The following is a 21,594-nucleotide window of genomic DNA, read 5'->3' on the forward strand; positions in this document are numbered from 1 at the left end:
CTTACCACTATCAGCTCTAGCCACTTGGATGCCTCTTCATGAAGATTTGGACACTTCAGACCCTCCCAGTGAGATTGGCTCCTCTGGCTCTCTATCACACTTAGCTTAGTTTCTGGTTGAGTCCCTAAGTAGTTCTCCTAGTGGGAAGACTCAACTTAAAGAGTCAATAGGCTACCCTATTTGAAAATGGGAAAGGAGCAAGTTGTCAATTACAAGGATTACTGGGCTCTTACTATGGGCCTCATAAATGGTCAGAAGACTGGATGCTCAGTAGCTAGACTACCAAGGAAGTCTCCCCTCTATGGGAGTAAGACTAATGACAGAACTTTGTTGATGAAGCCTACAGCTTAGGTACTTGAGTGGGTCAATGTCAGCATTAAAACCTACCCGTGCCTCTGCTATATTCCTTCAGGGGAATAGAGTTACGCTCTGGAAAAACTCACTTTTGCCATTGCCTTCTCTCATTTGATGAACCTCTGTTTTAACCATGGAGGCAGGGTTCAAGTGGGCAGAGGATCATGTCATCCCTTTATCCTGTACCCTACACACACTAGGCTTTCAGCTTTCCTGGCCCTACCTCTGCTACCAGGATAGTCACATCCACTGGAGGAGTCATATGGTCTAGGACTGGCAAGTGTTTTGCTTCAGGTGATAGTTTTTATTTTGCCCTTCCTTCCACCCACCACACACGTATTTCACCTACAGAGCTATGCAAGACTGGGCCAAATCATACAAAATCACCTGGCCTTTTCATTTGCCTTATCATCCTTAGGCAAAAGGCCTTATCAAACACAGGAATGGAATTTTTTAAAAACCAACTCCAGTTGTTAGTCATTTGCCAAACTGACTAGCTTTTTTGCAGCGGTGATTTTAACCCTCCATCATCACTAGCTAACTTAAATGGAGTGTCTCTCTAGCCCTTCACCTCCTTAATTACAGCCATAGGAGCAAAAGGAAAGTGATGATGGTATATTATTGCTCACCCTAATCCCAGCACAACCACAGGGCAATGTTTTCATCTCTATGCTTTCCTGGGAGCTGTGGGGCAAACACAAAAAGCATCAAATGCAGACAATTTACTCCCAGGGTACTTCTCTCAAATACACCTTTACCTTTCTTCTGAAAGCCAAGGAGGACTTGAGAGTGGACAAAGGCATAACAGACCCTGACTAGAGAATGAGGCAGCTTAGCTGTGAGGGAGCCAAAAAAAAAAGAGTTAAAAGTACACTATTCAAGAAAGCAGAGAAACACATGATTGTTAAAATTTAAAAGTAAGATTCAGTCAGTTAAAAAATGAGACACAGCTAAATGTGAGAGATAGTTGATTTTAAGTTTTCACTCAATACAATGAGAATATGCTTTGCCTAATGAACTCCTGCACATGGCAGCTTAATCTTCCTTTTAAATAATGTAGCAAATGAGCCCACATTCAATTTTTTAAAAACTGCTCTTAGAATATAATTTCTACTTCATTTGTCATTTTTTTCTTATGGGTTCTCTCCCATTATCCTAAAACTAGATTCTTAACCAACCTGAGAATTTTATATATGGTAAAACATAAACATTCAGAAACTTTAGAATTTAAAATAAGAGGTTTATAATAAGAGTAATTACTCTGTGTGTTTACAGACATGTCTTACACGAAACATTATGGGGGAAGACTGGACCTGTAATTTCATCAGTGCAAGGAACACCACTAGAAGAACTCTTCTGACATGTGGACTGGTACTTTCTCTGCAACTTAACAGTCTTTGAGAATTGGCTGGGCCACTGAGACAGTAAACGATTTTCCAGGCTGATTCGTGTCTGAGGCAGGATTTGAACCAAGGCCTTCTTGACTCTAAGGCTAGCTCTCCATATATTATGCCATTTTGCCTCTTACATACACAAAGTAAGTGTTTCTAATACAAAAAAACTGAAAACTACAAACTTTGTTTCTGATTTAATATTTATCAAAACTAAAAACTATTCAATAATATCACTTCATTGTAAAGTAGCTTTCCATCATCAGTACTTCCTTAAAGTTAAGAGAAAGTAATCATCAAAAATAAAGACATTTATTTACTATAGAGTCTGTTCAATTCTCTTATTTGTACTAGCAACTGCTTTAAAAAGCATGTCACAGCTGCTCTTCAAAGTGCCAGGCTGCATGAACTGAAATCTCATCAGCAATATTTTCCAATTAACATTTACCACAGAGATTACTTACATAAAATTCAGTCTGATTTAATACTAATCACTATAGTACTGCTCAAATCCTTGGACCCTCCACTCACAGCAGCCAAAAATCAAACCAACCTTCACATCACTCCACGAGAATTAAACCCACCTGTGAATTTTGGATCCTAATGGTTCCAGGTGACAATGCCTGTGTCACAACTTGACCTTGTGGAGTGACCACTGTAACAGGTTGATATACTGTGCCACCTTAAAAAGGAAAAAAATGTTAAGTTTGTACCTTTACAAGATTTGCTTTGCTACTGCCTGAATACCTATTAATATATCAGCAAATTGCTAAGTAACGGATCACTTAAAAATTAAAATTAAATTAAAATCAAGTAATAGCAAAGCCAAAATAGGTACAGAAAGGCCAACTTATTCTATTTCAAATATTTGAAGTATTCATTACAACTAACCTACATTCTTTCATCCAGGATTATAGTGATTGTACTTTTCTACTTTTAGCAAAATTGCTTATTGAGTACCTACTATAGGTAGAAGGTTAAACCTTGATCATGTAACTTTTCCCACAGAAACTCCACAAAACACCTTTTTTCCCACCTGTTTTGTAATTTCTTGAAAATACAAAATATTTCAGATAGTCACCTATCACAAACTGAAAAGTGAGGAGGTTAGTGGCAAGTCTTGTTTCTCATAGGGCTTTATAAATAAAACCCTGCACAACATGAGCCCTTCCTAGCAAATCCTCTTTTCCTGTACATTTTAGAGGCTGAAGTGACCAGTAAGAAACAGAGCTAAGACTGGAATGAAATCTAATTCTGAAAACAGGGCTCTTTCCACTGTCTCCAAGTGACTGAGGAAATGAAGATGCCTGTCTTGCCAATGGCTAGAGGGACTCTAGGTGAATTATTTTCCTGTATGATCCTGATTTCTTCTCCCAAATTTTTTCTTCTTTCTAACTTTTTTCTCTACCTATTCTGTCCCTATTATATCTAGGAATAAGTGCTGCTGCAATAAAGCAAGTCTCAAATAGGTCTATGGCTATCAGTCAAGCTACTGAATATAAAAGTAGAAAGGTACAAACACTATAATCCTGGATGAAGGAGTATAGATTAGTTGTAACAAATACTTAAAATATTTGAAATAGAATAGGGTAAGTTGGCTTTTCTGCATCTGTTTTGGCTGTGCTATTAAACTATCTATGTTACAACTATGCATTTTAATTTAACTGTATTTTCTATGAAGTGGCAGTAACTCATTTCATATTTGAATTCCAGATGATATCAATAGAATAACACAGATAGAAACCTCTTCTTAAAAAAAAAAAGACTAGACTTGTTATTTCATTGGTATAAGGACCACCTAATAAGGAAACTCCCTGTATCAATGTAGAATCACAACTCAGTTGTTTGGTGGCTCTGAAAGATTGACTTTCCCAAAGTCATCAAATCAGAAAATAAGAGGGAAGATTGAACTTGAGAGTCTTCTTGAATCTGAAATTAGCTTGCTATACTGTCCCTCTAGGAACTAAATTATTTGAAAATAGTGGACAGTGTTTGCTACCTAGCATTTTTAAAAATTACGGAAACCTTAAGGATTTTCAGGCTTTGATTAGTTGAAAAAATCATTTTGCATAAAGTATGCTTGATAGACTATAAGCACAAGAGTCAAGCATTCATTTCAGTTATTCTACATCTGGAACTAACAAATAAAAAACTATTAATGAAAAAAATTCATGCTTTTTCTTAGTTATATGATATTAAAAACACCCAATCGAATGAAACAAAACCGATTCACTTTTTCTTAGTGTCATACCTGCCACTGTTGCCATGGTTACATTTCCTTGCTGCAATGCTGATGCCGGCACCACTATCCCTTGGGGACTGAGTGTACCTGTGATGGCACTTTGAATTTGCTAAAAGTTATGAGGTAAAAATGGAATTATTATTCAAGAAATGAAGATTCAATTATTGAAAAAGCAGCATATTCATGTCACTAACAATGGAAAGAGGCACTTATTAAAGAAAACATTAACAAACTTGTTAATAAAAATTATAAAGCAAATAACACAAATATAATTACACAAACACAGATTCAAAATTTACTGATCATAAAATATAGTAGCCAACAATACATTAGTTTCAAAAAGAACTTATTTTTGCAACAATTGAAAGATAATTGTTAATCTGAAAACAGACTAAACTACCTTCATATAGGTTTTAAAAAGCAATGAGGATTGTTATATATTGTATATATGTAAAAATATATAAACTCCTTTTTTGATACAGCTATCATTCACAGTTTGGTGTACCAAAAAAAAAATCCATTATTCTAGGGACCCACCTCTGCCTGCATTCTTCCCAATACCCTCCCTCCGAAGTCCTTCAATATAAAAAGATTTGCTATTACTATAATATTGAGGATATTCTAAAATGAAAAGCAATCCAAAAGAATTCTAAAAATATTCTGAGCAATTTCCTTAATTGCAATAAGTGTATGGGTCTCCAAAGGTACAAACATTTAAAAAGCCAGCGTTCTTTAAGCAATTGTTTTTTGTTTGTTTTAAAAGTTATTTGCAGTATCATTCCACTGCACATCCTTGAGACACTGTCAGTACAAAAAACTTTAAATACTAAACAGAAAAATCACACGCTAACCCATCAAAAGAACAAAATAAAATCTTTGTCGCATAAAAGATGAAATATGGTTAGTCCTATATGCCAATCAGATGATGTTCAAATATGCCATATTCAAAGAGACCAGATTAATACTGGTTATGGACTAATAAGACCCAAAATATACATATTTCTGACAGAGAAACAAAATCATAGGAGTATTCATACACTGAAAAAAACAAACAAAAAACATGTAGCACTGTAAAAAAAGTCATAGTAAAAGTTGCCATAGATATTTGCCTGGTGAATTGAATTTTAAAAACTGAAATGAAAACTTAATTGACTAAATCTTAAACTTAATTTAAATATAAATCTTAACTTTAATCTCCTTTACTATGTTTTAAATATACAATAACCACCAGTGTGTTAAATGTCTGTTTCTGGGTCATGATGTTAAAAAAAAATTAGGGCCATATACTTCCTAATAAATCAAGTTACTAATAGTGACCACTGCCACCATTTTCCAGAGGGGAGAGATTTTTGTGGTCTAAAGTTATATAAAAAAAAGAACTGAAACAGTTTTTTCTTCTGATAAAGCTAATTTTCAAACACTAGAAGTAGCTTAAACTATTAAGCTATTAAGCATTAGCTTAAGTATCAGTTAAAATTTTAATGACCTTTTTCTTACTAATATTATGCCCTCTAGGGGTCCCAACATAAAGATATTTGGGTCCCAAGATTCTAAGTACTAATGTCATGCTTTGAAGGCTCATTGAAAGTCCCCAGATATCTACTTGGGGTGCAGATTTGGACCAGAAAAAGTCCAGAAGAACCTTTCCATATATTAGAGAGAATCCATTTCTAGCCTAGAGATTTAGAGACTACATAATGTCAGAAAAGTTTATGAGACTCTCCAGCAGTTCCAAACTGCTCAAAAGGAGTCCTTAGAATTTAATCAAGTCAACCGGAAGCCCTCTAAACTATTTCAGAGTGACTAAAGAAGTCCAAACATTATCCTTGTAGGTACAGCACTGGCAAGGACTCCCTATTTGAAAGATACTGTCTCAGGATATTTCAAAGACAATCTGTGGCCACCCTAGAGTTTGTGGAGAGCTCTCAGTCTGCATGACCAAAATGACACTGCTGAGCTTACTTATGTCTATAATGAGGACAGTCCAGCAGTTATGGAAGAAAAATGGCAAGTAAAGTGATATTCTCTGATAAATCTACTACTTTTTAACTCAGAGTTTTCAGCAGATATAAAATCTTATTATAAAAAATCATGGTAAAGCCTTATCTAGTATGCTTGAGGAATACAGTATCCTGAATAATGGAAAGTTTAACCCTTTAAAAGTCTAAACCCTTTTTTTAACTCCCTCTGATGGAAAGGTCCGTATTAACACACACACACACACACAAGAAATAATTAATCCTTTCTTAGATGATTTAAAGTCATCATTATAACCAATTATTGCTATAAATGGGGACACAAAGCTGAATTTCTATCAGCACTAAGGCATGGGCTAGAGTTTTTGCTTTTTTTCCTCCATGTCCTAAAACCCAAGCATGAGTCGAATTTCTTGTCTTTTGCCTTGAGTGTAAAATGTAAAACTTGAATGACCTCTAGTGCCCCATTTCTTCCAGGCTACTTTTTTATAAAACTAATTATTGGCTCGTAGGCTAAAGCAGCCTTTTGCCTAAGTTGTTTCCTTGACCTTAATATCACTATAGATTTCAATGTACATTAGAGAACTTGAGTCTATCAATACCACTACAATTCTATTAACACTTCAAATCCATCTCACCAGCTTTAAAGATTACCATCTGGCAGACCATTGCTACTTTAAAAAGTACTGAAGTCAAGTTGTCCCCTTTTTTCCTGACATAAAAACATTCACGTGCTTTGGTGTCAAGAATATTCCAACAACTTATTAATGCTATGAGACACATCTTTGTAACCAAAGCTGCATATCAGTGAATTAATCTACTTTATTCTTCCAAAAATAATGTGAACTTAGAAATATAGCAATATCGCAAGTAAATAAACCACAAAGATTCCTCCCATATCACATCTAACTGGTACAAGTTAATGTGAAATCCTATTAAAATTAGCTTTAATTGTACCTGAGGTTGCACAGGGGAATAAGGGCTTCCTGGTTCTCCACTCAACAGAGTTTCACTGTTCATTTTAGTTTTTAGACAAGCAATATAGCGACTGCAGAAATCTTTACAGAGTTCATTAACCTTTTCAAGCTCGAGTAAATGTATACGTAGAACCTGTATTGCTTTTACCATCTACGAGCAAAAAAAAAATTCAGAAATACAAGTTAGAGGATTATGATCTTAAAAGTTGGAAGGACCTTAGAAAACCCAGATTTTCTAAGGAGGATGACTGAAATGCAGCACATTATTTTCACTGTACTACACTCCTATCCCAGAAAGAGCACTCACTGCATAGTCAGAAAATCTGGTCTGAACACTGCTTCTTGTGGCTTACAAGAAGTTTGACTATGAGAAAGTGGAGGCAAACTGGTGAAATGATGACGATGCTTACCTTTGAGTTATAAACACCCAGAAACAGTTTTTTTTTAAAGATAAGAATGAAAATCTCAACCAGTATGGAAAGTAGGAAAAATTAAATAATAGTTTGATGCCACTGCTGAGTGACTATTATCTGGATTCCAAATGGAGGCTAATCTCCCTCCTGGAGAAAAAGGTTTAGGAACTCAAGAATGCTTTGACGACCTCCAGGCTTGTAAAAGAGAATAAAGTACTTTTAAAGGAAACAGAAGCCAAGATTCAAGGGTGGAGGTGGGGGAGATTTAAGGTAGAAGACAGGAGACAACACTTGTCAGGAGTTTGATGAGTAGATGAAAAAACAGAAGGAAAAGGACAGCTCTAAACTTGGAAATCAAACACAGATTTAAAGTACCTCCTAAAAATGGGAAGCTGGAAGCATTGAAGAAGTAGCTGCTTGTCTTTCCAAGAATACTTTATTGCAGGTAAAGAAGTTATCAGTTGAGAAATTATTTGGTAAAAGTTGGAGAAAGAAAAGAAGAGTAATAGTAGCTGGTGATTTCGTGCTCGGGGGTACCAAGGCAGGGGCATGTATTCAAGACACTAACAGAGAATATGGCAAGATTTATCAAAATGCATGACAACTGTTGCTTGGATATAAATGATACTGCCTAAAAAGTACAGCTACAGATAACCAAGCTGTGGGCAAGCACAGGGCAACAGGTTGTATTTGACTCACTGTTGCCCACTGAAGGCAAAGGAGAAGAAAAACTGATATGGGAACTGAATACCTGGCAACGTCTAAGAAAGTGATGAAAACTCCTGGACCATAGTTTGAAACGTAGGGATGATAAGATTCCTGGCCAGAGATAGAATATGCCTAACAATGCTTACAATAATATATTTTTCCTGAAGCCTTACAAATCTAGTCCCACGAACTTTAAACTAAAAAGGAAGTGAAAGTGAAAAGACCGCCTCTGTATATTCCTCAGAGGTAGATACCACAACTACAATCAATAAAAGTTGAGACATTCACAACAATTACTAAAGTCCCTGGCCTCAAAATGCCTCTACACAGACCCCTAAAAGTTAGACAACAAGCAAGAAGAACCAGAGATTAAGACACAAGGAGGCAAATTTGACCTCACTGAGACTTTGGCAGAATGAAACCCACTAACTGGATAGTTCTGCAGAATTCATGCAGAAGAAACAAAGAAACAGTGAAAAGGGAGGTAACAATATGCACTGTGTATTAAAAGGTATAATTTTTTGTGAGAAAATCCAAGAACTGGTTATGACAGATGTTTTCAAATATGTGAAGGGCTGTCATGTGTAGGAGGGATTACATTTTGTCTATTTGGTTCCCAAAGAAAATGCAATGGATGGAAATTTACAAAGAAGTCAATTAAGGCTAAGTAGTCATATTTTACGGAAGACCTGAAAGAAGTCAAGGAAATGGGGCAGCTAGGTGGTGCAATGGAAAGAGCACTGGTCCTGGAGTCAGAAGGGCCTGAGTTCAAATCCAACCTCATACTCGTGATAACTCGCTAGTTGTGGGACCCTGGGCAAGTCACTTAACCCTGACTGCCTTGCCCAAAAAAAAAAAAAAAAGAAAAAAAAAGGTCAAGAAGTCAGGAGGTAGAGACAAAGAGGCAGAGCATTCTGGGTATGAGGGACAGCCAGTGAAGAGGCATGGAGTCCAGAGATACAGGGTCTTGTGAAAGAAAGGAGTATGTGGAGGGAATAAAGTACAAAGAAGACTGGAAAGGTAGAAAGGGACCAGGCCACGAAGGGCTTTAAAAGCCAAGTTTTTATTAGATCCTGGAGGTAACAGGAAACCACTGAAGTTTACTGTGTAGTGGTAGGGTTTGGGTGAGAGGGAAGAGGAGAAGAGACATGGTTTGACTTGAGCATTAGGAAGATTACTTTGGCAGATGAATTGAAAATAGATTAGAGTGAAGAGAGACTTTGAAGTGAAGAGACCAATCAGAAGGCTATTGCAATGCTCCAAGTGACGTGATGAAGGTTTATACCAGGGTGGTGGCAGTGTCATAGGAAGCACACATAAGAGATGGTCTGAAGGCAGAAATGGCAGGCTTTGGTAACAGACTGGATGTGGGGGGTGGAATATCGTGAGGAGATGAGGAAGACATGTAGGCTGTGAGCCCAAATGACTGGAAGGATGGTGGTACCTTTAAGAGTAATATGAAATTTAGGAAAAAGGGAGAGTTTGGGGGGAAAGATAATGAATTTCAATATTGGACACATTGATTTTAAGATGCTTATGTGACACCAGTTCCAGATGCCTATTGGCAGTTAGAGATGTAAGAGTAGAGGTCAGGAGAGAGGATAGGGCTGGGTGAATTGATCTGAGAATCACCCACAAAGAGATAATAAATGAATGCATGGGAACTGATTGAGATCATCAAGTAAACAATATAGAAGAATAAGAGGGTCCCTGACAAAGCCCTGTGGGACACCCAAGGTTAACAGGTGTGACCTGGAGAGAGATTCTGTTAAAAGGACTGGGGAGTGGTTAGACTGGTAGGAGACAGCAATGTCACAAAAACCTGCAGAGGTGAGAGGACCAAGGAGAAGAGGATGATCTTCAGTGTCAAAGGCTATAGAGTGGTCAAGAAGAATGAGGGTTTATAAAAGGGCAGCTGATTCGTCAATTAAGAGATCACTGGTGGGACAGCTAGGTGGCACAGTGGATAGAGCACCAGCCTTGGATTTAGGAGGACCTGAGTTCAAATTCGGCCTCCGTCACATAACACTTACTAGCTGTGTGACCCTGGGCAAGTCACTTAACCCCATTGCCTAGCCAAAAAAAAAAGAAAAAAGAAAAAAGAAAAAAAGAGAGAGAGAGAGAAAGAGAGAGAGAGATCATTGGTAACTTTGGAGAGAGCAGTTGCAGTTGAATGATAAGGCAGAGAATGGCCTCTTTACTTAGTCAAAAAAAAAAAAATTAGATCTGGGAGGGAAAGACCCTCCAGATTTCTGGCCAAAACAGAAATAATTGCTATTTACATTCATTTTGTGACAATCAGAGCCCAACCAGTGACTAAGTAAGGCTTGACCTGGGACCTACTGTTGGCCAATCAAAGTTGTCCTGATCTATATCTGGCCACTGGATCCAGATGGCTCCAGAGGAAAAAGTGATGCTGGTAGGCTGGTGACTTTGCACAGCCCTCCCTCACTTAAATCCAATTCATTTGCATGTCATGGCATCACCTCCCTGATGTCATGATCCTCTTCGAGACAAACAACAACCTCTGTGAGTAGAAAAAAAAAGCAGATATTTTAAAAAGAGAGTGAGAGAAAAAGAAGTAAAGGTACTAATTGTAGACAATTTTCTCAAGGAGTTTACCCATGAAAGGGAGGAGAGATACAGGATGTTAGCTAACAGGATGGATGGATCAAGTAAGGGTATATTGGGGGAATGAGGAAGAGATGAATTTGTTTCTAGGTAGCAAAGCAGTAGCCTGTAGATAAGAAGAATTTGAAGATTATGAGTGACTGGGATGACAGAAGGGACAATCTAGTGGAGAAGATGGGATAGAATGGGATCCATCCTGCATGAAGAGGGGTCTACTTTGGCAAGGAAAAGAGCCACTTCTTTAGGTGGGACAGGGATGAAGAAGGACACAGTAGCAGAAGATACTCGGGTAATATAAAGTGAGGAGAAGGGGAGAAAAAGGGGCTCTTGGAAAACAGTCTTATTTTTTTTCACTGAAATATGAGGTAAAGTTCTCAGCTGAGAGTGTGGAGTTCAGTGATGCCATGGAGGCTTGAGAAGGGATGAATAGGTATGTTTCATAAAGGGAAGTTTCATAAAGACTATGGATATAATTAATAAGGTAGATAAAAAAGTTAATCACTATATATATATGCACTGTTTAAATTGCTATATAAAAATATTGATTTGTTATATTAATTTTTACTTACCAAATTATCAGTTTCTGGATCTTCACAAAAAAAAGGCTTTCCTTCCTTTTCTTGCTTCCTAACAAAATTTTCAATATCTACATCAAAACTGGCAGAAGTTGTGCCCTCTGAGCCTTGTGTAGATTGTTCACATTTTTCAAACAATAATGCTAATAATGGGAAGAGTGGATGTCTGAAGAAAAAAAAAGGAATAAATTTGCCACATTTCATTTTAAACTTTAACAGTTTTTGGAAATACTCTCAGAAAGCAATGTTTTAAAAAATTAAACTGGTTTATAGAATTATGATACATAAGTTACAAGTGTTTGTAAAAGCCACTTTATATAAATATTAATGTATTTTTTTATTTTTTTAAGAATTTTTATTAGAAACCAAATATGTAACAAAAAAGGAACATTTCAATATGCGAAGAACACAAATGAGGATTGTACATGAAACTGAGATTGTGTAGTTTTTTAAAAGCATATGTTAAATTTAACAAAATAATAAGAAAACTACTCATCTGTGTTCCTCTCACTACCCAACAACTGTTCACTGCCCCTCCCAAATATAAGCCCTGCCTGGATACAAGTAAGTATAGCCAAGCAAAAGAAATCTACATATCAGCTACGCCTGGAAATATATTCCTCATGCTATACTTTATCATCAGTATTCTGTTGTGATTGTATCAGAGCTCCTCAGTCTTTCTTTTTCAAAAAATGTTAAATATTTTTTGTCTTTGCATCAATTACATTTCTTATTACATTCTTCTTCCCCATTCCCATAATTTAAAAAAAATTAAAAAGGAAAAAAGTTCAGCTAAAAGTTCAACGACTGACTTAAGAAAAATTATATCTGACAGTACACGCACTATTCCACTATTACAGTCCCACGGCACTGTAAAGAGGCAGTGTTAGGTGTCTTCTCATATTTCTTCTTTGGGGCCAGGCTTAGTCATTATAATTTGACAGCATTCAGTTTTAATTTGTTTCATTGTTGTATTTCATTTTTGCTGTGTCATTGTATATACGACTTCCCTGGTTATTCTAACTTAATTTTATATCAGATCAACAGTAATACATTATAGTCATATGCTACAATTTTTTAGCTATTCTCCAATCCATGGGCATCTACAATGTTTCCATGTGCTATAAATATTTTGGTCTACATAGGACATTTTTTGGTCACTGACCTCCTAAGTGTATATCTCTGGGTCAATTTCTTTGCTTAATTCTAAATTGCTTTCCAGAATAGCTAGACAAATCCATTTGTTACTGATATTGTTAAGTCATTTCAGTTGTATCCAACTCTTCGTGACCCCATTTGGGGTTTTCTTGGTAGATACTGGAGTGGTCTGATATTTCCTTCTCCAGCTCTTTTTACAGATGAAGAAACTGAGGCAAACAGGGTGGAGTGACTTGCCCAGGGTCACACAGCTAGTAAGTGTTTGAGACCAGATTTGAAATCAAGAAGATGAGTATTCCTGACTCTAGGCCCAGTGTTCTACCCACTGTCTGACAAATTCATAGCTCCCCCAATAATGCATTAGTGTGTCTGTCTTTTCACAATCCCTACCACACTGACTACTGCCATCTTTTATCATCTTTGCCAATCTGCAGAGCGTGACATGAAATATCAGTCATTTTGATTTACATTTCTTATTATTAGAAATTTGGGGCATTCTTTTTATGATTGTTAATAGTATGGAATTCTTTTAGGAACTGTTTAGTTCATATCCTTTGAACACTTATCTTTTAAGAAACGACTTTTGTTCTTATCCAGACAACTAGATATGTGTGTATGTGTGTATATTTATAAATATACACATGTATATTTCTTGGATATCAGACCCTTGTTAGTGATACCTGATACAAAGATTTTCCCCTGTCAACTGCTTTCCTTCTTGTCCTGATTACACTGGCTGTGTTTATGTAAAAGCCTTCAATTTCATGTAATCAAAGTGATCTATTTTTAAAAATAAAAATAATAGTAATTTTTGGTGCATATGACTTAATTTGTATTCATATTTATTATCAATTCAAAGAATAATGAATGGGAAGATAGTCTTTACTTTTTGGCAGCATTAGAAGACTGATCAAGTCCTAGACAGTATACCTTAAAAGCAATATCAATGGGAAGTCATAAAACCCAGCTTAATATTAGGCCAAATTAAAATTATCCAATACATATCAAGTTCTAGCATAAAGAAATGGTGTACTGTCAGGGGACATGCCCAAAATATGAATGCTGTGAAAACCTCAAGATAAGTCTAGAGATGTTAAGTTAATAAGGAATGGCCATTGTTAAAATTTAAATGGCAGAAATAGCCCAGGTGCATGGGCAAATGCAAAATTGACTTACATATTTTATTTTGGCTCTCTTAATATAGCACAACTTAATTGATAATCAACAGGAATTTATCCCACATTAGGATCCTTATATAGGAAATTCTTTGCATAAGTGACTCATTTAGTTAACACATATACTAGTATGGAAAACTATGAAGCAATCTGAGCAAATATTTATCAGAAAAAAACATTGCCATTAAACAGTGCTGAGGGAAGTAGAAGATTTTTTTAGAAAAATAAAATCATTTTTCAACATTTCAAATTTCTTTTTTCCTTCTTCCACATCTTTCAGATTGAGAACTTCAAAGAACCTTTCCTTTTTCTCCTCTGTATCAGTTTAGGTTAATCAGACCTGATTTCTACTGCTCACCAAAGTCTTTGATCTCTAGAACATTAATTAAGGCTTGGGTTTCTCTTTTAGTTTCTACCTGGGCACATGAATCCTAATCTCACTGAGACCCACACAACATTCAGGTTATAGTCTTGTGAGGTTTGACAAAATAAGGGTTAGGCTTTATTGCTTTTCACTTAAGATGATAGTGTAAGGTCTTCTAGTTTTAGGATTCACACATGTGCTTCTATTATGTGCAATTTCCCTTTGACATTTGCTCTAGGCGTGTGCATGTGCGTGTGTGTGTGTGTGTGTGTGTGTATGCATGCCTCTGTGCATGTCTGTGCGTTCTTCATCTGATATTTATACTTCTTTTGTTAAAACGTGTCTACAGATTTCAGTCTGGTCATCTGTTCCAAAAACACTGATAAGATCTTGCTTTTTCTTTTTCTTCTTCTTCTTTCTTCATAAGTGGGTTTGTGAAAATATTTTTTTCACTCATTGCACCATTCCAGGGCCATGCTCTTGCAGTTGATCTATTAGAGGCAGGTGAGTTCAAATCCTGACTTAGACATTAGCTGTGAGACCCTGGCCAAGTCAATTAACCACTGTCTGCCTTAGTTTTCTCACCTCAAAATCGGGCATAATAATAGCACCTACCCTGCAGTGTTATTGTGAAGATATACTGAGATAAATTTGTAAAATGCTTTGCAAACCTTAAAGTATAGCTATGTAAATGGTATCATATGTAACACCCTGGTCCCCCACTGCCTGGGAAAACAGGTATATTACTTTTTTTTATCCCTCCTCCAGGGTTCTCTGGTAACCTTTAAGGAGTTTTGGATGTCCAGGCTCTCTGCAAATATCTTTAGCCTCCACCAATGGTGTTCCCCCAAGTATGGGGGTACTCCTTCCACCTCAGTTCCATTTAACTACTAACAGATTAGATTTTAAAAAGGAATATTTATTTCAAAGGCATAATCACAGCTATACAAACATCCTCCCCCCAAAACATGCAGGAAGCATAATGCTCCTCCTCCTACACTACCGATTCTCTAGGAAGGGAAGAGGAAGGGGGAGGGGAATAAGGGTCACAGTTTGGCTCAGTTCCTAGCTGGACTGGCACACACAGTTCCAATCCCAAGTCCAAAGCCCTCCTTGGGCTCAAGGCTAGGCACGCTGGCTCCTCTGGACTTTGAGAGCATCTTTTCTCTCACTTGTTCATTTCATTCCTTCCCACCCCACCCTCCCCCAAGGGTGAACTGTGATCTTTAAAAGAAAGCGAATAGCCCTGTCTGAAAAAAATTTTTAAATAAGTTTTTATTGATATTTTCTGTTTTTTAATCACCACAGTTATCCTAAGTATCTGTTCCCTGGTCCTTCCCAGACAGCCATCCCATATGACAAATAGTATTTTTAGAGATGAAAAAAAAATCAGCACAACTGATGATACACTGCAAAAGTCTGAAAACAAATTCAATGTGTAACACCTGCGGAATTCTCACTTCCACAAACAGGTTGGTTGGGGGTGTCCCTTTATAGATCTTTATTAAAGTCCAACTTAATCTCTGTGATTTTGTTAAATTTACTTTTGATTTTTTGGTGTGTCATTGTTCTTCCCATATACATTGTAGTTTTTGTGTATGTTATTTTCCTTGGCTCTGCTTACTTCATTCTGCATTAGTTCATATAGACCTTTCTAATCTCTATACTTACATTACACATATCATTTCTTATAGCACAGTAATATTCCATTACATTCACGAACCACAATTTGTATTCAGCCATTACGCAACTGAGAGGCATCTATTTTATTTCCAATTCTTAGCTTTCACAAAAAAGTGTTACTATCAATATTTTTGGGACTTTTTTCTTATTGATGACTTCCATGGGGTAAAAGCTCAGTAATGGAGTCTCTGACTCAAAGGTTTGGGATTATGTTAGTTACTTTATTTGCTTAATTTCAAATTGCTTTCCAAAATGTTGTACCAGCTCCTTCAACAATTATTAATGGGCCTTTTCTTCTACAAGCTCTCCAATATTAATTGGTGACATTTTTTTATAATTTTTGCCAATTTGCAAAGTATGAGGTAAAACTTCAAGATTGTTTTGATTTACATTTCCTGTATTATTAGAAATTTGGAGCAGTATTTCATGTAGTTGTGAATACTTCATAGTTCTTTTAATAAGTGCATGTTCACATCCTTTGATCATTTATCTTATCGGAGGATGGTTATTAGCCATATATATGTATACATATACACACATATACTGTTTACATATCTCAGATACCAGACTCTTGTCAGAGAAATTTGATACAAAGATTTTTTTCTCCATTTGACCACATCTCTACTTATTTCAGAAATATTAATTTTGTCTGTGCAGCTTTTCAGTCTCAAGTACTCAGTTATCTATTTTATCTTTTATAATTGCCTCTATTTTGTTTGGTTAAGAATATGTTTCCTACATACAGCTGTAAGGGGTATATGATCTGTTTCTCTTCCAATTTTTTTATAGTAAGATCTTTAATCAGATCACATTCCCACTTAATATACTGTGGAATAATTTCTGCCAGTCAGTCTGGCTAGTTTTAAAGATGTAAACTTTTCCAGCCTGTGCCACTCATGATAGGGGAGGTAGAGTGCCTCCACGTAAGACGCTTGGGTATGCCCAGAACAAGCCCCATGATATATATTATTGTTACTGTTGTTGTTTTTTATCATTATTTTTATTATTTCATGCAAGTCTTCCCAGGTTTTTCTGAATCCATCTCCTTCTTCTTTAGGATAGGATAGGAGATGAACCTGTGATTTCATTGGTTTACAGAACTGCCAAGTAAGAAATTGCTTCCATGCCGTTTCTGACCAACATAGGTCAATTCCTTCTCGTAACTTGTCTTAGAGAGTTGCCTGGGTTATGAGACTTAAACCCACGTCCTTCCTGGCTTTAAGGATGGCACACTATGCCTTATATTATATTCATAAAAAATAATTTGTTCAGCCTTTATCCAGTCAATGGGTTCCCACTTTGAGGTTTTTGTTACAACAAAAAGTGAAGCTATTAGCGTTTTTTTGTATGTAGGAGTACCTTCCCTTGGAGTCTAAACTCTTTATATGTCCAGTATTAGTATTGCTGAGTAAAAGTTGATGTCCAGTATAGTCATATTTTGAGTACAGATTTGAATTTCTTTCCAGAACAGTTTGGGCAATTCACATCTCCAGCAATATGTTGTTCATTAGTTTGACTGCCTTCTCATAGGCCCTTCAATAAATGACATTTTAATTTTCCTTACCTTTGTCAATTCATTGGGTGTGATGAGGAACCTCAGAATTGTTGTAATTTGCAGTTCTATGGTTATTATTGATTTGGTGCTCCATTCTATTTTTTAGGTTGCCTACTATTTGTTTAAGGCTTCTCACTTTCTGTGCTGAGCTGTTCTCCTTCCAACTGTTTTTTTTTTTCCTCATGTGTTCTAATTTCATTTTCTTTAAAAAATATTTTGCTTTATTCTTTAATCTACTCTTGGAGTCCTTGAGGCTAAGTCATTTTTTTTTTCTTAGCTTCTACTTGTCTTTATTGTGAGCTACTCTTTTTCTGGCTCTTGGCCTTTTTTTTTTTAAACTCCATAGTATTGTATTTAGAGTTTTCCTCTGCTTGCTCACATTTCTGTCCTCAGTTGCTGAATTGGGACTTTGTGCCACAGTCAGGCTCTATCCTGTTTCTCACTCCTGGAGAGAGTGGCTAGGCCCAGGTCCTGTCCCTACTGTAGTTTGGATACCATTATTCCCCCTTGCTGTAGTACTGAATGGGGCAGTTGGGTCCTGATCCTCTTCCTGCTTTCTTCTATAGCCTTAGGTTCGGATAAGGAGCTGGGCCAGGAGAGTAAAGCAGGTCTTGCTGCCTGCCTCTCTCTTCTTGAGCCCAATGCTGGCAATGGCCTTAGCTCCATCTCCTTTTCCATATGTAATCAACCTACTGGAAACTGATTTGTTCCTGGATTGACCCTGACAAGCCTCAACCTGAAGTCAGAGATCTCGCCTCCAGGCACACTGGGTACATAAGCCATCAGCCTCCTTGCATAATCTATACTGAGTTGACTACATCTTTTGCTATGGCTCCAAAAGGCCTTGACCCAGACCCCTCTGGCTTCAGACAAGATCTGTGAAAGCTGGTGCTGCCTTCAGATCCTCTTTGCGTGGCTCCATGCAGAATGACCTCATGTTTCTGATCATTTTCATGTGCAGTCTTGGAATGTATGAAGTAACTTAACTGGTGTTTCTCTTTGGTTTTACTGAATCTTTGTTTCACCTGGTGCTGCTTCTTTTTTTTTTTTTAATTTTTCTGAGAATGTTTCTCAGGGGAGCTAGACAGAATCTATCACACCACTACCTTTGCTGGAAATCCTTGTAACACTCTTCATTACTCACTCTTTGTAATTAGAAGGGCAGCTGGTGGCTCAGTGGATAGAATATTGAGCTTAGAGTCAGGAAGTCATCTTTCTGAGTTCAAATCTGACCTCAGACACTTACTAGCTCTGTGACCCTGGGCAAGTCCCTGAACCCTGTTCGCCTCAGTTTCTCATCTATAAAATAAGTTGGAGAATGAAATGGCAAACCAGTATGGTATCTCTGCCAAGAAAACCGCAAATGAGGTCACGAAGAGTCAGATATGAACAAGTGAAGTGAACAACAAAAACAGTTAGTTATTAAAAGTTCATAGCTAATTATTTTCTAGCTTTATTTCATTAACTATAATTTTGTGAAGGTGGAGAAAAAGTTTATATTGCAGCAAATTAATGAACTCACTTTTTACCCAAAAGACCTAGAAAAAAGCCAGTTCTTCACCTTGAAAACAAGTTAGATGATCATAAATGAATCAAGTTATAAGTTGGCACGGTTAAACGAAACGGCCAGTCTTTCAAAAGACCTGGGGGAAAACTATCCAGAGCTCAATGGAACTGTGAAACTATGTGATGAAACTGAAGGACTTTATCAAGGATAGTAGTTCTTCTTTTGGACATAAACATATTCAGGCCCCCAATAATTTTCCCCCAAACAATTTTACTTCATAAATGAAAAGCAGCATGAGCTTAATAGCTTATTTAAAACTTATCTCATTTCTAAAATGTGGTATTTTATGATATGAAGCACTGGAATTTACAAAGTCAGTATTATAAGTTAAATTATAGTTATTATATCTTAACTAACTTCAAGCTAAAGATATCACACATATTAATTTGAAATTTATTACAATTAATATATTTCAAAATTAACAGATATAAGAAATACTAAATCTGAAAATTTTCACCTGAAAGGTCATTTTATCTTTCATAACAATCTACATAATTTCTTCATTCTGGTGAATGTTTTCTACTCCATATATTCCCCTTGTTCCTGCCCCAGCATATTTAAAATAAAAAATAATTTAAACAAAAAGACCGAATACATTGTATTTTAGTTGAAGCAGCTACCTATAAATGGCCTGCTTATCTGCATCCATCGGTGTCTGGGACTCCACAGGAGCAGGGCTTACTCCTTCTGCATCAGGGTCAGAACAGTTTGGCTCCCGCTCAGTTTTAAATTCTGTTACTACTTGCATCTGTAAAAGGAGAAGGATATCCCATATCACCTTGGGCAAATTGATGAAGAGTGTTTACTTTTCAAATAACTATCACTGAAAAGAGATAATCTGTTAGTACTCTGATATCACATAGCAATTATACCAAAAAACTTAAAACAAACTCCTTTTGATCTGTCACTTTTTTGAAAGATAAAATAACAATCACAGAATTTCAGTATTCTGTTTAAGAACTAGATTTGCCACTGTATGGGAAATACAGAAGTATGTTACTTATTTTCTTATTTGCTCAAATACAATATAATTCAACGTTTGAAAAGAGATCTGTATCATACCACAAAAAAAAACAAAAGAAAACTATTCTTCCTACTATATCCTGTTACTATATACTTAAATGAATTAATGATTTCATTAGTTTTTTTGAGGTTTCCTTCAATGGTACAGATCACAAGCTGTTCATTCCTGATTCTCCTATGGGAAAATTGTCTATGTTCTTCCATACTTTCTTTCAAAGAGTTGACCAAATGAGCTCCTTCATTTTTTCGCAACATCACAAGGATACCTCTAGAGAACATAGACTATACATCTACCCACTAGGAGGACCAAAAACTTATTTTTTCATTGTTGTAGCTCATTCACATCTATCATGTACCTCTCCATTGCATCTATGTAGTACTAATTTCTAATTTTCTGGAGACTACTGTCTGATGACTCATAATATTATAATAACAGAGAACAAATGAATAAGTCAAAGTTGTCTATTCTATTTAACAAAGTTAAAAATGCAATATACTATAAATTATTAAAAAGACTAAAATTTCCACCTGTGATATATTCTTAAAACTAAGGATTATAGAATAAACAAAAATTTTCCCAAAATGAAATAGTAGCTATGTTTTTAACACTAGCATTTGTTAGTTGCTGTCTTTATCACAGAGAGCTTTAAAGTGCAAAACTCAAAGTAATAGGTAGAAATGGCAAAAAAAAAAAAAAAAAGGTAAATTTAGGCTGGATGTAAAGAAAACTTCCGAAAAGAGCCATCCAAAAGTGGAATGAGCTGCTTCAGTATGTAATAGGTACTCCCCTCAGCAGAGGTTTTCAAACAAAGGTTGGATGAACCATTTTGGACTTGTCAGGTCCAGAAGCAATGTAGTTCAGTGAAAAGAACATTGGATTTTGAGTCAGAAAGCCTGAGTTTAAATCACTGGATCATATACAGATTAAAACTAAGAGGGCATTCAGGCCAACCTCCTGAGATTCAACATGAGGAAACTAAAGTCCTGAGAGGTTAAATGATTTTGCCCAAGGTTACACAGACAATTAGTCAGTATCCGTGTGACCTGGGGCAAATCATGTAACCTCCCCAAGTCTCAATTTCTTCACCTATCAAATGGACAAGATGGCACCTACGATTGTGTCAGTTCCAAATCTGTGAGCCTGGGACCTCCAGGAGAGCTTAGTTCGAGTGGCCTCTGAGGTGTCCCTCCGAGTCTGACTGGCTTGTAGAGTACATGAAAGGGATTAATGGAGTGGGAGCTTAAAATGGTACGGTAGAACAAAATTTTGAAGGGTTTCAAACACCAAGCAAGAGTTTGTTTTTTTAATCCTAGAGGCAACAGCCAATGAAATTTCCTGAATAGGGAATGGATGTATTCAGAATTACGCTTTTGGAAAATTACTTTGGACAATGGAGAAGGGAGAAACTGGAAGCATGTAGATGAATGAAGAGGCTGTTATAATAATCCAGGTAAGAGGTAATGAAAATACAAACTAGGATGGTGGCTATGTGATTAAAAAGAAGCCAATAGATGTGAGAAATAGCATGGAAATATAAATGACAAGACATGGCAACTTATTGGAAAAGAGTGGGGAAAGTAGGGTAGAGGAAAGAGTTGAGGATGATTTTAAAATCATGACTGGGTGATCTGAAGGATGGTGGGACTTCTCTATTTGTCACAGAGAAATCTGCCAATTTATATTGGCAAGTAGTGAGACGTAAGGAGGTAGAAGCAACCAGTGTAAATGGCTTTTCCAAAAACCTTGCCTGTAAAACAGAAGAGAGATCTATATCTATCTCTTCTATATATATGTAGAAAAT

At 36.4% G+C, this 21,594-nt stretch overlaps 1 protein-coding gene across 3 annotated transcripts in view; it reads right to left on the reverse strand.

The window, feature by feature from the left end:
• The window catches only part of PKNOX1 (PBX/knotted 1 homeobox 1), a 174,778-nt gene that overhangs the window by 38,185 nt on the left and 114,999 nt on the right, over window positions 1-21,594 (reverse strand). For all 3 annotated transcript variants that reach the window (XM_027843659.1, XM_027843660.1, XM_027843661.1), the window contains 5 exons: window positions 19,390-19,517; window positions 11,262-11,433; window positions 6,921-7,091; window positions 3,997-4,096; window positions 2,330-2,427 (listed from right to left, as the gene is read on the reverse strand). In XM_027843659.1, the coding sequence (XP_027699460.1) occupies window positions 2,330-2,427; window positions 3,997-4,096; window positions 6,921-7,091; window positions 11,262-11,433; window positions 19,390-19,517 (669 nt within the window). The remainder of the gene's footprint in view (window positions 1-2,329; window positions 2,428-3,996; window positions 4,097-6,920; window positions 7,092-11,261; window positions 11,434-19,389; window positions 19,518-21,594) is intronic.

Source organism: Vombatus ursinus, unplaced genomic scaffold, assembly GCF_900497805.2.
Source record: "Vombatus ursinus unplaced genomic scaffold, bare-nosed wombat genome assembly UNPS02014924.1, whole genome shotgun sequence".
NCBI classification, from domain to species: domain Eukaryota; kingdom Metazoa; phylum Chordata; class Mammalia; order Diprotodontia; family Vombatidae; genus Vombatus; species Vombatus ursinus.